Raw genomic sequence first — 17664 nt, forward strand, 5'->3', positions numbered from 1 at the left:
CAGGTAAGAGACTAGCTAAGTTATATGGTCAGTCCAGAGGGGGAAGGGGCTCTTATCCCGGGAGAGATGATGTGTCCTGTTGTGGACATAAGGAAGTGCTCTGGGGCTAAACAGCAGATGCCTCATTGAACCAGACTCCAAACTTGTCTTTGCAGTCATTTTCTATTTTAATCTTATTTTATTTCTGTACTGTATTGCATATTTTTGCCTGTATATGCCTGAACATCCACTGATGTATAGTCTGTATACCTTAGCGAATATTAATCACCCACTTGGGTTAATAAATGTATAAAATATATAAAGCTTGTTTCAGGTTAGCCTGGATTAGGCTGCACATAGGACTTTGTGTCTGTACAAAAAAAAACCCCACAACACATGCATAGGGGCCACACGCAGATATCCTCAGTCACCTTTAAAAACCCATTAAAATGAATGAGTATTAAAGATGACCGCTGGGAAGCTGTCCCCTGTCCAGTTTTCCCAGGATTTATGATGGAAATCCTGGGGCGGACGGCGGCGGTAATGTGAACCCAGCCTTATCTTATGAACCATGGTACTCATGGGTGGTGAGTGGAAGGTAAAAGGGGGTGATCGCAGGTAGGCCAAGTGTCTTGACAAAGCATAATCCCTCACAAATGTCTAACAAAAGATTTTTATTGAATTTCTCCCACATTCAAATTTTCTGAACATGACAATAGTTAAACCCTTGTGTGAATTTTCTGATGTTTAACAAGACTTGATTTACATGAAAATCATTTCCAACATTCTCGACATGAATATGGCTTCTCCCCTGTGTGAGTTCTCTGATGTATCACAAGCCTAGATTTATATTTAAAACATTCCCCACATTCTGAACATGAATATGGTTTCACTCCAGTGTGAGTTCTCTGATGTTTAACAAGATCTGATTTGTGCGCAAAAGATTTCCAACATTCTGAACATGAATATGGTTTCACTCCAGTGTGAGTTCTCTGATGTTTAACAAGATCTGATTTGTGCGCAAAAGATTTCCAACATTCTGAACATGAATATGGCTTCTCCCCTGTATGAAATCTCTTATGTACAACAAGCACTGATTTATTTGCAAAACATTTCCCACATTCTGGACATGAATATGGTTTCACTCCTGTGTGAATTCTCGTATGTTTAACAAGCTCTGATTTTTGGTAAAAACATTTCCCACATTCTGGACATGAATATGGTTTCACTCCTGTGTGAGTTCTCTGATGTTTAACAAGCACTGATTTTTGGTAAAAACATTTCCCACATTCTAAACATGAATATGGTTTTACTCCTGTGTGTTTTATCCTATGTATCACAAGTTCTTCTTTCCGGTTGAAACATTTCCCACATTCTGGACAAGAATATGGCTTCTCCCCTGTGTGAATTCTCTTATGTACCACAAACACTGACTTATGTGTAAAACCTTTCCCGCATTCTGGACAGGAATATGGTTTCACTTCTGTGTGAGTTCTCTGATGTTTAACAAGATCTGCTTTCTGATTATAACATTTCCCACATTCTGAACATGAATATGGTTTCACTCCTGTGTGAGTTCTCCCATTATGTATCACAAGATCTGATTTCTGATTAAAACATTTCCCACATTCTAAACATGAATATGGTTTCACTCCTGTGTGAGTTCTCTGATGTTTAACAAGATCTGATTTATGTGTAAAACATTTCCCACATTCTGAACATGAATATGGTTTCTCCCCTGTGTGAATTCTCCTATGTGCCACAAGAACTGATTTATGATTAAAACATTTCCCACATTCTGAACACGAATATGGCTTCTCCCCTGTGTGAGTTCTCCTATGTACCAAAAGAAATTGTTTTTTCTTAAAACATTTCCCACATTCTGAACATGAATATGGCTTTTCCCCTGTGTGAGTTCTCATATGTACCAAAAGATCCGATTTCTTCTTAAAACATTTCCCACATTCTGAACATGAATATGGCTTCTCCCCTGTGTGAGTTTTCTGATGTTTAACAAGATCTGATTTGTACTCAAAACATTTCCCACATTCTGAACATGAATATGGCTTCTCCCCTGTGTGAGTTTTCTGATGTTTAACAAGATCTGATTTGTGCTCAAAATATTTCCCACATTCTGAACATGAGAATGGCTTCTTCCCTGTGTGAACTCTCTGATGTTTAACAAGACCTAATTTGAACTTGTAACATTTCTCACATTCTGAACATGCATATGGCTTCTCCCCTGTGTGAACTCTCTGATGTTTAACAAGATCTGATTTCTGCTCAAAATATTTCCCACATTCTTTACATGAATATAGCTTCTCCCCTGTGTGAACTCTCTGATGTTTAAAAAGACCTGATTTGGACTTGTAACAGTTCTCACATTCTGAACATGAATATGGCTTCTCCCCTGTGTGAACTCTCTGATGTTTAACAAGATCTGATATCTGTTCAAAATATTTCTCACATTCTTTACATGAAAATAGCTTCTCCCCTGTGTGAACTTTCCGATGTTTAAAAAGACCTGATCTGTACTTGTAACATTTCTCACATTCTGAACATGAATATGGCTTCTCCCCAGTGTGAGTTCTCGGATTAGAAGATAGACCTTTGCTGTGAAGAGCTGAGGGTATATCTTGGATAGATATGAGATGGTCCTCTGAGCTCCTGGTACAGATATCTGCCGAGAAGAAAACTGATTTTTATAATGTATGAATATTATATCATTAACATTATCCAAGATGGCGCCGCATTGAGTGGCAGCCTCAATACAGAGCTCCAAGCTGAGGGCAACCTTTATCTTTCAATCTTTTTGTCTGTATCTTCAACAATCGAATGGAAGACCCGGTGGAGTATTTTTTTCCTTTTGTTTCTATTGTTAAAGCATGGACAAGATTCAAGACCTGATCAGCTGGAGTTTCCTGTTTGGACATGTGCCTGTTACCATCCCCCCACGAGCTAAAGACAGCATGTTTCACCATGCGGCAGACAAAGCATGGAGAGTAACCTGAATTGAAGTGTGGACTTCTTTCAAGGAGATGATTTTTGGCGTCTTTTGCTGATGTGTGAAGATGCCTACAACTGACTGGTATTTCTTTCTTTTACTGTGGACACGTGGGACTCTGTTACAGCCTGGGAACCTACCATGTGGGACTCTGTTACAGCCTAGGAACCAACCATCACCCACCGACCCCATGAGTTTATGGAAGCTTGGCAAGAGAGCAACACCCTGTCTACCTGGATGGCTTCAGACCTCTTTGGGCAGTAGAACACAGTGGTAAGAAGAAAGGAGGAGGGCTTGTGATGAAGGACATTTGGGGAATTTTTTCGTGGTTAATGGACAATAGTGATGATGCAAGATACCGAACTATCAGCTGTGAGCATGAGATCTCACTACCTACCAAAGGATCTACCACATGTGATCATGATAGCTGCATATGTCCCCCACCTCTGCAAAAAAAAAAAAAAAAATGTTTCTGCCTGTTATATCTACATGCTGTGACCCTCCTCCTCATGTCCTCCAACCACAGTCGGGCTGTATTATCAACATCACTCCGCACAGAGAACTAAATGATCCTGCAGTGTGTCTGTGTTTCTTTCTTTTTAGTTGCTATGATTCCTAGTATTTCTCTATCAGCCATGAGCTTGTATGTGTTTCTCTCTTGTTATATACTACTGTACATCTATGAAACTGTATCACTGAAATTTCCCCATTGTAGGACTACTAAAGGATCAAAGGATTATCTTATATTGAGATTTTATAGCATTTCTATATAATAATGTCCATTCAAATTACAAGGCATTGAGTGAAATTTGGTGATTAACTGACTTAGGTTCTGTTCACATAAGCACTGTTATTCCTCTTTGTTTTGCTGCATTATAGGAGAAGAGCAATGAAACTAGTAACATTGGTTTCTTCAATGTAGCATTAGTTTCTGACCAATCCCACTGACTATAATTGGGTCCAATGACTTTCCCCCACTAGCCTGGTATTTTACAAGCATTTTTGCCGCATTCTGCTACATAGTCCTTACTACAGGGTGATTCAAAATGGAAGGTGGAAAAGCAGCGGCCTGTACTTCTAGGAACATCAGTGGTAAATGGTCAGAGGCTAAAAATCAAAGCAAGACTGGCTTATTGCCCATAGGAACCACCAAAGTAACTTTTATTTCTCAAGAGGCAAATGTGCTTACATACAGTCCTATGAAAAAGTTTGGGCACCCCTATTAATCTTAATCATTTTTTGTTCTAAATATTTTGGTGTTTGCAACAGCCATTTCAGTTTGATATATCTAATAACTGATGGACACAGTAATATTTCAGGATTGAAATGAGGTTTATTGTACTAACAGAAAATGTGCAATATGCATTAAACCAAAATTTGACCGGTGCAAAAGTATGGGCACCCTTATCATTTTATTGATTTGAATTCCCCTAACTACTTTTTACTGACTTACTGAAGCACAAAATTGGTTTTGTAACCTCAGTGAGCTTTGAACTTCATAGCCAGATGTATCCAATCATAAGAAAAGGTATTTAAGGTGGCCAATTGCAAGTTGATCTCCTATTTGAATCTCCTCTGAAGAGTGGCATCATGGGCTACTCAAAACAACTCTCAAATGATCTGAAAACAAAGATTGTTCAACATAGTTGTTCAGGGGAAGGATACAAAAAGTTGTCTCAGAGATTTAACCTGTCAGTTTCCACTGTGAGGAACATAGTAAGGAAATGGAAGACCACAGGGACAGTTCTTGTTAAGCCCAGAAGTGGCAGGCCAAGAAAAATATCAGAAAGACAGAGAAGAAGAATGGTGAGAACAGTCAAGGACAATCCACAGACCACCTCCAAAGAGCTGCAGCATCATCTTGCTGCAGATGGTGTCACTGTGCATCGGTCAACTATACAGCGCACTTTGCACAAATAGAAGCTGTATGGGAGAGTGATGAGAAAGAAGCCGTTTCTGTACGTACGCCACAAATAGAGTTGCCTGAGGTATGAAAAAGCACATTTGGACAAGCCAGCTTCATTTTGGAAACAAAAATTGAGTTGTTTGGTTATAAAAAAAGGCGTTATGCATGGCGTCCAAAAAGAAACAGCATTCCAAGAAAAACACATGCTACCCACTGTAAAATTTGGTGGAGGTTCCATCATGCTTTGGGGCTGTGTGGCCAATGCCGGCATCGGGAATCTTGTTAAAGTTGAGAGTCGCATGGATTCCACTCAGTATCAGCAGATTCTTGAGAATAATGTTCAAGAATCAGTGACGAAGTTGAAGTTACGCCGGGGATGGATATTTCAGCAAGACAATGATCCAAAACACCGCTCCAAATCCTCAGGCATTCATGCAGAGGAACAATTACAATGTTCTGGAATGGCCATCCCAGTCCCCAGACCTGAATATCATTGAACATCTGTGGGATGATTTGAAGCGGGCTGTCCATGCTCGGCGACCATCTAACTTAACTGAACTTGAATTGTTTGTCCAAAATACCTTTATCCAGGATCCAGGAACTGATTAAAAGCTACAGGAAGCGACTAGAGGCTGTTATCTTTGCAAAAGGAGGATCTACTAAATATTAATGTCACTTTTCTGTTGAGGTGCCCATACTTTTGCACCGGTCAAATTTTGGTTTAATGCATATTGCACATTTTCTGTTAGTACAATAAACCTCATTTCAATCCTGAAATATTACTGTGTCCATCAGTTATTAGATATATCAAACTGAAATAGCTGTTATAAACACCAAAATATTTAGAACTAAAAATGATTAAGATTAATAGGGGTGCCCAAACTTTTTCATAGGACTGTAGTGTGACATAAGATGGTGAAAGTAACAAAGTAAGAAAAAGCATTCTGCGAGTTGGAATTTCTAAGAATGGGGTCTGTTGTGACAGAATAAATTTGCTAAATGTGCTATCACTTCATTTCCTATCACTGTATAATCTGTTCAGGATTTATAGAAGGAAAAAACATCAGTGTCTGTTTTCCATTCAATCACATTTAAGGCACTTAACCCTTTCCCGACATCCGCTGTAATAGTACAGTAGATGTCTGGTAATTAAATATGGAAGCCACTAAGGAGATGAGCGGCCACCATAGTTACCGCGTCTCAACCGTTTTATACAGCAGAGACCCGGCAGCAGTGCACGCAATTGGTGCCCACATGATTTGTTGGAATTCAGCACCTCCCCCCCCACCCGAACGCCTCAATCAAGACTGATTAGGGTCCATTCACACGGAGGAAAAATGGCCCTGAATTTGGTGCTGAATTTCCGCACTGAAAAAAACGCTTCGCATTGACTTCAATGGGTTCCTTTTTCTGCTAGCAGAATTTTCTGCAAAAGGAACCCATTGAAGTCAATAGGAGGCTTTATTTTCAGCGCTGAAATTCAGCACCAAATTCAGCGCTATTTTCTTCTGTGTGAATGGACCCTAAGATGTCATTTTCTCAAAGATGCATGAGTGCCGCCATTTTGGGGTGGATTGCTGGCCCCTGCAACACTATTCAGGGTGGCAATCCTTTGCCATGACAGCTAGAAGCCTATTGAAGGATCACTGGCTTGTCTTTATATAACTTATATTACAGGCTGTTCTATGGTGGCGAACCCAAAAAATTTCAGGTTTGGTTGAACCCAAACTATTTGAAAAATTCATAGCGAACACAGCTCATAAGAAACTGATTCCTCATCTCTAGTTACTACTCACCTGGGCGGTCACCTGTAGGAATGTCCTCCTTACTCTCCTCATCACCCCTCACATATGTCTCCGAAGCATTAATATTGTCCAGATCTTCACCCGGATACAAAAGCTGTGAAACAAATATTGTAAAAGTCACCAGATGGATGGAGAAGTCACGTGGGATGTTTTATAGGAGAAGAAAAGATCATTCATTATCATGACCACCAAAAGTGACAGCAGGAGTTATCTGACCAAATAGCTGAAGGTCTCCGGGATAAATCCACCATGTTGTCATCTACCTGATCATCCTGGAGGACATTTTCTTCCTTACAGGCCTGTGGTAGAAGAGGACTGGGACATCTCTCCGGTGATGTTCTCTTACTGGATGGAACTGGAGGAAACACATACAAGGACTGAATTCATTCTTTCCATACAGATAATGAGAGGCCGTGTGTATTTAGTCATGTCTATTACCTGCTGATGTGAGGGGCTGCTGATCCTCCATCATCACCTCCTTGTACACATCTTTGTGTCCTTCTAAATACTCCCACTCCTCCATGGAGAAATAGACAGTGACATCCTGACACCTTATAGGAACCTGACAACACAATGATACAGTCATCATCAGATCCCTTCATAGCGCTCCTGTATAATGTCCCAGCATTCCCAGCAGTGTCACCTCTCCAGTCAGCAGCTCAATCATCTTGTTGGTGAGTTCTAGGATCTTCTGTCCATTGATCTCCTCATGTATCAGGGAGTGAGGTGGGGGCCCCGGGATTGGGCTCAGGGTTCTCCCCCATCCTTCAGATACAGGAGCCTGACAGTGCCCACTAGAGGTCTTCTTCACTACTGTATAATCCTGGTTATGGAGAGACACATTAATAAATATCACTCCATCCATTCCCAGAGTCCCTCACCTCTCCAGTCATATCATCTGTTATTACTATAGATAAGAATGATGTAATGTGACATCATCAGAATCTCTCACCTCTCCAGTAAGCTGGTGCAGGATCTCTAAGGTGAGATGTAATATTTTCTCTGCCATCTTGTCCTTATCCACTGAGAGGATCCTATACTGTAGGAACATGATTGGAAAGAATATAAGTTATGTAAAATCATATACAATCCCATGAAAATATAGACAATTCCTAGATATAATAAGATATAACGTGAGGCGATAATACGGGGTAGATCTGTTTACTGAAATTGGAGTGAGACCTACAAAGAAAAGAACACAGAACAACAGTCACATATGGGGGAGTATCAAAGATGTGTGTGGTTGTTTTGCTGTCTCTGCCCTGGACTGTGTGTGAGGCATCTTGAAATCTGAAGATTACCAAAGGATTTTGGAATTCTGTGTAGGGCCCAGTGTCAGAAAGCTGGGTTTGTGTCTTATACACTATATATATATACACTTACCCACAGGGCGGGTTCACACCTGCACCTGGTCTCCACTTTGTGGGTTTCTGTCTTCTGCCTGAGAAACTGGAAAGGAGACGGAAACCCAGCAGTTAGTGTCTGCCCATGAGCGTCTTCTGGTCTCCGCGGCGAAACCGTTTTTTTTTTTTTAATCAGACACAAAATCCTGCACGTCCGACTTTGCGTCCGGTTAGAAAAACCAGTTTCGTTGCGGAGAGGCAGAAGATGCTCACGGGCCGACACTTTGCAAACCCATTCAAATGAATGGGTTTGAAAACTGACTGCCGATTTCCGTCTCCTGTCCAGTTTCTCAGGTAGAAGATGGAAACCTGCAAAGCGGAGACCGGGTGCAGGTGTGAACCCGCCCTCACCTGTACACTATACACATGGGAGGAGGGATGCCTACTGCTGTATCCCTTGAAGAGCTAAAGGACATGTGATGATATCACAGTCAGGGCCAGTTTTAGACAAAATGGGGCCCCAAATCGTGACATACCAACAACACCGTCATATTTAGTCATTTCAGAAGTCAATGCTGCACTTCCAGCGGCATGGATATAGTCTTAAAAGATTAGGAAAAAAGAAAAAAAAAGTAAACTGTGAAACCACCATACCGCTATACTGGGGAGAATTCTCTCCACTATACAGATCAAAGTCTGATGCCCAATGCTGTGGACGGGTTATCAGTATCAAAAATCAGTTTGCATCTGGAAAACCTCTTTAAAATAGCATTTTCTGCCCCCCAGTAATAACAACCCCGTTTGCCCATATGCAATACAAATGACCACCTTTATATCGCCTTATGAGTTATTATACTGCTCCCTATAGATCAATCAATCCCCTTACTAATAATAGTTCCTTCTTATAAATAATACCCCCCTTTATAGGTAAGGCTGGGTTCACACTACTTGGGATTTCCATCCTAAATCCCAGAGAAACTGGACAGGACAGGGGACGGCTTGCTGGCGGTCAGCTTTAATATCATTCATTTGAATAGGTTTTTAAAGGTGACGCTGGGGTCTGTATGCAGCCTTTCCTCCTAGAAACTGTGGGTTTTTTTTTTTCCATGGACACAAAGTCCTACATGCAGGACACTGAGTCTGTGCAAAAAAAAAAAACAAAAAACGGTTTCCATGCAGAGAGGCTGCATATGGACACTGGAGGTCACCTTTAAAAACTCATTCAAATGAATGGTATTAGAGCTGACCACCAGCAAGCCGTCCCCTGTCCTGTTTCCCCGGGGTTTAGGACGGAAACCCCAAGGTGGACAGCAGCAGTAGTGTGCACCCAGCCTAATAGTTTCCCTTTATGAGTAATAATAAATTTCCCTTAATAATAAATCCTCCTTATATATAGACCCCTTACTACAGGTAATAATAGATCCTCCTTATAAATATATATATGTGAGGGGGGATTATTTATAAGGAGTAACTATTATTAATAATGGGAAGGCTAATAGTTCCCTAGCTTTATGGTATTAATAATGGATTCCCCTTATAAATCCAACTATGAAATAAATAAACAACTATATATATATATGTACCATACTGTACATACTCGAGTATAAGCCAAGTTTTTCAGCACAGCTTTTGTGCTGAAAAAGCCCCCCTCGGCTTATACTCGAGTCAAGCAAAAAAAAAAAAAAATAAATAAATATATATATATAATATATATATATATATATATATATATATATATATATATATATATATATATATATACATATACATATATATACATTTTTTTTTTTTGGGGGGGGGGGGGGGTCTATGACCAGCCGTAATAGTAATGAGTAGAATCTCCCACAAAATAGTGAAAGAAAAAAAAAAAAGGAAGCTTTAAAAAAATATAATAAAAATAAATAAATAAAAGTTGTAAATCCCTCCTTTCCCTAGAATACATATAAATGTAGAAAATTGCTGTGAAACACAAACACATTAGGTATCCCTGTGTCTGACTGAATATAGGGGATCTGCAGTGCTCCTGTTCCATCGGGAAGGGGTTAATAGGAGCACTGCAGATACCCTATATACAGCCAGACTGAATTCCAAGTGGGGGTAAAAACCCCAGTCCTCAAGCTAAGGGAAGGGGCAGACAGACAACGAAAACACCCCCTCCCCTTCCTCAGCACCCAGCAACTACTGCACCCAAAAACTCCGACCATTTTAATTTTTGAAATTCCCTCCCCCCTGGCTTATACTTGAGTCAATAAATTTTCCCAGTTTTTTGTGGTAAAATTAGGGGCCTCGACTTATATTCGGGTCGGCTTATACTCGAGTATATACGGTATGTATGTTGTAGGAGCTATTTCTTAAAGTTAATAAATAAAGCAGAGGGAACGATTATTAACGAGGGGGAGGGGGTAATAGTTCCCGTCAGCTTTACTACTACTACTAATAATGATAGATCCTCCTTATATATAGCCCCCTTACTACAGGTAATAATAGATCCTAGTTATAAATAGCTCCTTATTAACACGGATTAGTTTTAATAAGTCCAGTGTAAACTTTAATAGGGGGGCTATTTATAAGTAGGATTTATAAGGAGTGACCGACTGCTTCACCCCAAGTGTGAGAAGGAGCTATTGGAGATCCTTTCTCCTAACCGTGGTCAGGCTGTATAATCTACATTAGACCAAGCGTAGAGCAGTCCGCATCGAGAACTAAATGATCCTGAAGTCTTCTTTCTTTAGCTGCTATGATTCCTAATATTTTTCTCCTATTCCAAGTTTATGCATGTCTCCTAGTGCAATACATTACTGTTTTATTATCCTGTATCTGTATTACTATGCTGCTGTAACACACTGAAATTTCCCCATGGTGGGACTATTAAAGGATTATCTTATCTTATCTTAAAAAACCTCCTAACCCATAGATGTTCTAGCAATTTAACATCAAAAAAGGAACCCAGTGCAGTAACCTGTACATTTAATCTGCTGGTTCTTAGCTTTTTCTCTAGAGCTGCCTGGAGAAAGTTTAGAATTTGAGACATGTCTAGGTTTTTTTAACAGATCCAAGTCTGATCCCACAAATTTAGCGAAAGTCTGCCAAATACACAAGTAAATATCTGAAGTCACCTTCTTTTTACTGGCTCAGAGTGTAGAGATCACCCCATCTGAGACCGAAAAATCCCCCTATCAAATTCCAGATGTTTATCTGAGCCTCTGGATCTGTGAATGACAGACTGGGCCTTGTAAGGGCTAGTTCACACGGGGCGCCACGTGAACACATTCCTTCGCGGCTTTACGATCCGGATTAGGCCCAAATGAATGAGCCTAGTCTGGAGGGAGGTGTCGTGAGGCGGATGTCGTGGCTGAATCAGCCGCGGAATCCGCCTGAAGAAAGGGCACCTCGCGTCTTTTTTGCGCTAGCGGGAACAAACCACTAGCGCAAAAAAGAACGCTAGCAGTCTATAGACCTCTATAGTGAGGGGGCGGATTTTGAGATAGATTCAGCAAAATCCGCCCCCTCTTGCCCTGTGTGAACTAGCCGTATTATGTCCTTTTAGTGGGAGGCTCCAAGACTGTTCTATGGATATCGATAGTAGCTTGGAATATTAGACTCTACGGGGCCAATCTGGTGCTATTAAAATGACCTAAGGATGTATTGTGGGCATGCCTATGTAGAACATGATGACATATTACTGCCTCACTGTCACTACTTGGTCTTACTTAGAGATGGCCAAACCTCCTGAGAGTCGTTTCGGGTGGCTCAGGACACTAGCTTAAGGTTGAACATATTTTATGAGCTAATTTATTTCTACATCTAAGCACATGTATCCTATAGAAATAGACATAGTAATAGGGGAGGAATGAGTGCTGGGGCTGGCATGAGGCGATTCATTCACAAGTGTCTTCACATCAGCTAAATAACCGCCCCAAAAACCTTGTCAGTCTCCAATTAGATTTGACAATTGTGCCACCATGTTCACTGCATGTCTTTAATTCTATTTGCTGCTTTATTAAAAACTTTCCACTCACACAGCTTTACACCAGCCAGAAACTTCGCGGATTCTGCAAGGAGGGAAGGAGGAGGGGGGCTACCGGGGAGGAGGTGTGGTCAGGCACTCGCCATATGCTGAGACAGGAAGACCTAGATTCTTGGTCACTCAGCAAAGAAGACGCAAGGAGACCTCTGATTCTGGGACAGCATGTGAGGACACATGTTTTTTGGACGGATTTAAGAAAGCACCCTGAGGCCCGAGGAGTGAGACCCTAGCGAACCAAACCATAACTTTGTTTGGTATTATATCTTTTCTACTCTTTTATCCCCAATTTATTTTCCAGATTGTTTTGTATCTTTATCTGTACATTGATGTATATTTCTGTATATGCTAGTGGGATGTTTTATAGGAGAAGAAAAGATCATTCATTATCATGACCACCAAAAGTGACAGCAGGAGTTATCTGACCAAATAGCTGCAGGTCTCCGGGATAAATGCACCATGTTGGTTTGTTATCCCAAACCGCAGCCTCCATAGCCAGAAAACTATGAGAAGATCCAGACAACATGTCATGTCTATGGTCAGCTTCATTCTGCCATCTCCACCTTTCTCATTACACAAGTAGAAAACATCTAATACTGTGGAATAAAACCAGACTGACCACGAGACCTTCACAGCCCTTCTACAGGGCGGAGGAAGATTTCATGTCACCTTATCTCCATCTACCTGATCATCCTGGAGGACATTTTCTTCCTTACAGTCCTGTGGTAGAAGAGGACTGGGACATCTCTCCGGTGATGTTCTCTTACTGGATGGAACTGGAGGAAACACATACAGGAACTGAATTCATTCTTTCCATACAGATAATGAGAGGCCGTGTGTATTTAGTCATGGCTATTACCTGCTGATGTGAGGGGCTGCTGATCCTCCATCACCTCCTTGTACACATCTTTGTGTCCTTCTAAATACTCCCACTCCTCCATGGAGAAATAGACAGTGACATCCTGACACCTTATAGGAACCTGACAACACAATGATACAGTCATCACCAGATCCCTTCATAGCGCTCCTGTATAATGTCCCAGCATTCCCAGCAGTGTCACCTCTCCAGTCAGCAGCTCAATCATCTTGTTGGTGAGTTCTAGGATCTTCTGTCCATTGATCTCCTCAAGTACCAGGGAGTGAGGTGGAGGCCCCGGGATTGGGCTCAGGGTTCTCCCCCATCCTTCAGATAGAGGAGCCTGACAGCGCCCACTAGAGGTCTTCTTCACTACTGTGTAATCCTGTTTATGGAGAGACACATTAATAAATATCACTCCATCCATTCCCAGAGTCCCTCACCTCTCCAGTCATATCATCTGTTATTACTATAGATAAGAATGATGTAATGTGACATCATCAGAATCTCTCACCTCTCCAGTAAGCTGGTGCAGGATCTCTAGGGTGAGATGTAATATTTTCTCCGCCATCTTGTCCTTATCCACTGAGAGGATCCTATACTGTAGGAACATGATTGGATTGATAAGTCAATGTAAAATCATACACAATCCCATGTAAATATAGACAATTCCTGGAGATAATAAGATATAACATGAGGAGATAATACGGGGTAGATCTTGTATATTCTCTCTCTTGTGGATAGTTGACAAAGTGTAATATGAATAAGCTCCTGTAACCCCTTCTTACAGCTTGAAGTAACTGTATCTCACGTCTATGGAGCACATGGTGACATTTTTTGCATCACTGTCACTACATGGTATTACATAGAGATTGGCAAACCTAACAAGATGTGTTTCAGGTTAAACAAATTTTGAAAAAACTGGAAGTGAAATTATTATACTTTTAGGTCTCTTCAGATATAATAGGTGGAGGCCCAGGGGAGGGGTGAAAATACAAAATATTTTATGCCCATGTGACTGCTGTAGCCAAATCACAAACCTCAGTGGTGACCCTAGGCATATGACATCACCAGGAGAGCGCCAGATGCTGTGAGGAGGCCCAAAAGTGGTTTAGGAAAGTATAAATTATTTTTCACCTCCACTGGGCCTCCACCTTTAATACTCTGGGACCTGAAAAGTCTCCCAAATATAATAATTTACCGTAATAAATCATTGTGCCAGCTATTTCAGGTCATCTGATACTAATCCCCAAATGTTTGGATGTGGCTGCTACACACACACATAATATATATATATATATATATATATATATATATATATATATATATTCATACATATACACCTTTGTAGCAAGAAGAAAGGTAGGGGGCACTCACCAAGGCTGGATATAGTAAAAAAAAATTAGCCCTTTATTCAGCATTTCTTAAAAAAACAAGGGAGGAATAGATAACAACTGGATTGTGAGATCGGGCACTCGGCTGGGGAGGCTTTGCAGCCATCCCCGCCGCCTGGGCCCCCGGATTGGTTTTGGTCTGATAAATGCACACATCCCTGGGGGTCAGCGCTCGTCGGCACATATTAGCTCTAGAATTACCACAGTTATCCGAGTAACGGTTGGAGCAATCAAAGGAGCCATAACTGATTTAAAGGGATTCTACCATTAAAACCTCTCTTTTTTTTTTTTTTTGTGGATAAGACATCGGAATAGCCTTTTGAAAGGCTATTCGTCTCTTACCTTTAGACGTGGTCTCCGCCACGCCGTTCCTTAGAAATACTGTTTTTACCGGTATGCAAATAAGTTCTCTCACAGCGATAGGGGCGGGCCCCAGCGCTCATACAGCAATGAGGGTGTCCCCATCGCTGCCAGAGAAGTGTCTCCAGTGACGCCTCCTTCTTTATCCGCAGTGTCATCTTCAATGTCCTCTTCCGGCGCAGGCTTGTAACTTCTAGGCCTCAGGCCTTGAGCAGAACCGACTGCGCAGGCCACGGGAAAATGGCCACTAACAATACTGTGCAAGCGGCCATTTTCCCGCGGCCTGTGCGCCTGCTCAAGGCCTAGAAGTTACGATCCAGCGCCGGAAGAAGACATTGAAGATGACGCTGTGGACGAAGAAGGAGGCGTCGCTGGAGACACTTCTCTGGCAGCGGGGGGATGCCCTCATCTCGCTGTTTGAGCGCTGGGGCCCGCCCCCATCGCTGTAAGAGAACTCATTTGCATACCAGTAAAAACCGGTATTTCTAAGGAACGGCGCAGCGGAGACTACGTCTAAAGGTAAGAGATGAATTGACGTTCTAAAGGCTATTCCGACGTCTTATACACAAAATAAAAAAAAAATAAAAAAAAGGTTTTAATGGTAGAATCCCTTTACTGAGCCATTCACAGTTTCACTGTACAATCCTGTGTACTTAGACGTGCATGGCTTAAAGGTGTATTCCCACGTCGCATACTCACCAGTCTACGCTGCTGTAAAATCTTCTTTCTTCCTGCTTTGTTGCGTCATTGGTGGGCGGGGTTACATATGCAAAGCCAGCGGCAAGATGACGTCGCTTCTATGCCGCTGGCCCTGCGTGCACGCTCATAGATGGTGAGACCAGTCAGTTCTACAGCCTTCACAATGCCAATACAGACCCGGCATCCGCTGTAATAGAAAGGCGGATGCCGGGGAGGGTTATTCCGCTCCTCCGCCCCCCCCCCTCTGGAATAGCAGCATCACTCCTGCCGCTGCTGGCTTCATGCAGGGCAGGAGCGTAGCGATGTCGCAGGCACCTGTGCCGGCATCTAACCCTCCCCGGCATCCGCCTCTCTATTACAGCGGATGCCGGGTCTGTATTGGCATTGTGAAGGTTGGAGAACTGACTGGTTCTGTGGTCCTGAGTTTGAATCCTGCCTAGGGCAACAAGGAGTTTGTATGTTCTCTATGTGTTTGGATGGATTTCCTCTCACACTAGAAAGACAGAGTGATGGGGGGGGGGAGAAAAACAAAACAAAAAAACCATTATGCACACACATATGTATACATACACACAGACACACCTACCGCCGCCTGTACACGGTCGTGACTAGAATGGAGTTGCTCCTGGTAGGTATGATGTCACAGGAAGGGGCGTGGCCTCTCAGAGGAGGGCGGCGTTTCGGCCATCACTGCTCGGTGCTGTATAGAGGAAGCCGGAGCCGAGCACATGGAGCTGGAGAACAGAAAGCAGAGAGGATTGTAGCGTGGTAATGGAGGCTGGAAGGGGAGAGAGAGGTTTGTTTTACATGGGACTGTATGTTGGATGAGGCTGAGGGAAGGAGTGATGTAGTTACATAGGCCTGCATGTTCAATGAGGCTGAGGGGAGAGAGTGATGTAGTTACATGGGACTGCATGTTGGATGAGGCTGAGGGGAGAGAGTGATGTAGTTACATGGGACTGCACATTGGATGAGGCTGAGGGGAGCGAGTGATGTTGTTACATAGGGCTGCATGTTGGATGAGGCTGAGGGGAGAGAGTGATGTAGTTACATGGGACTGCATGTTGGATGAGGCTGAGGGGAGCGAGTGATGTAGTTACATGGGACTGCATGTTGGATGAGGCTGAGGGGAGCGAGTGATGTAGTTACATGGGACTGCATGTTGGATGAGGCTGAGGGGAGCGAGTGATGTTGTTACATGGGACTGTATGTTGGATGAGGCTGAGGGGAGAGAGTAATGCAGTTACATGGGACTGTATGTTGGATGAGGCTGAGGGGAGAGAGTAATGTAGTTACATGGGACTGCATGTTGGATGAGGGAAGGAGTAATGTAGTTACATGGGACTGCACATTGGATGAGGCTGAGGGGAGCGAGTGATGTTGTTACATAGGGCTGCATGTTGGATGAGGCTGAGGGGAGAGAGTGATGTTGTTACATAGGGCTGCATGTTGGATGAGGCTGAGGGGAGAGAGTGATGTAGTTACATGGGACTGTATGTTGGATGAGGCTGCGGGAGGAGTGATGTAGTTACATGGGACTGTATGTTGGATGAGGCTGAGGGGAGAGAGTGATGTAGTTACATGGGACTGTATGTTGGCTGAGGGGAGAGAGTAATGTAGTTACATGGGACTGCATGTTGGGTGAAGCTGAGGGAAGGCGTGATGTAGTTACATGGGACTGCACGTTGAATGAGGCTGAAAAGAGAGTGATGTTTTACATCGGACTGTATCCTGGAGGGTCTGGGGGATTGGATTGATGTTTAGGGTGGTATAGGAGTCTGTTGGCATGGAGGGAGACAGGGTCCTTTGGGTGTTCCTGGCATTTAAGGGGGCGCAGGAGATCTTTGGGGGTACTGCTGGCATCTATGCTCAGCAGTGCCCCCCCCCCCCCCCCCCCCGCCACAGTATTATAGTATTACATGCCCAGCAGTGTCCTCCCCCCCAAACAGGATTATATGCCCATCAGCAGTGGCGTCACTACCGGGGTAGCTACCCCTGCCTTTTTTTTCTTTTTTTAATAGGCTGTTACCGGCAGCGGCCGGGATCGGTAAGTGACACCGCGGGGCCCCCAAGCACTATTATTATACTAGGTTTTTTTTTAATACTACTATTATACTATTTTCAGAGCCCCAAGTATAATGATCGGAGGCCCCGGAAAGGTAAGAGAACATAATAAACATCACACAACTAGGTCCGGGTCATGTGACGTCCGTACGTCATTAAAGGTGGCCGACGCCACTGAAGACTGCAGCGGAGCGGGAGATAGGTAAGTTACAGTGTTTTTTATGTTTGTA

At 42.7% G+C, this 17664-nt stretch overlaps 2 protein-coding genes and 1 pseudogene across 2 annotated transcripts in view; 2 read left to right on the forward strand and 1 right to left on the reverse strand.

Moving 5' to 3' along the window:
* Positions 1-17664, forward strand: part of LOC142210357 (uncharacterized) — a 341635-nt gene that overhangs the window by 101626 nt on the left and 222345 nt on the right. The gene's annotated exons all lie outside the window — the stretch shown is intronic.
* Positions 1-17664, forward strand: part of LOC142210348 (uncharacterized) — a 257779-nt pseudogene that overhangs the window by 36807 nt on the left and 203308 nt on the right.
* On the reverse strand, positions 683-13521 carry LOC142210351 (uncharacterized). The gene is made up of 10 exons (XM_075279438.1): positions 13432-13521; positions 13123-13302; positions 12921-13041; positions 12746-12837; positions 7647-7733; positions 7338-7517; positions 7133-7256; positions 6958-7049; positions 6686-6788; positions 683-2659 (listed from the first exon to the last, which is right to left on the reverse strand). The coding sequence occupies exons 1-10, from the start codon at positions 13486-13488 to the stop codon at positions 753-755; spliced, it is 2943 nt and encodes a 980-aa protein (XP_075135539.1). The 5' UTR covers positions 13489-13521; the 3' UTR covers positions 683-752.

This window comes from Leptodactylus fuscus, chromosome 6 (assembly GCF_031893055.1).
Source record: "Leptodactylus fuscus isolate aLepFus1 chromosome 6, aLepFus1.hap2, whole genome shotgun sequence".
Classification (NCBI taxonomy): Eukaryota; Metazoa; Chordata; class Amphibia; order Anura; family Leptodactylidae; genus Leptodactylus; species Leptodactylus fuscus.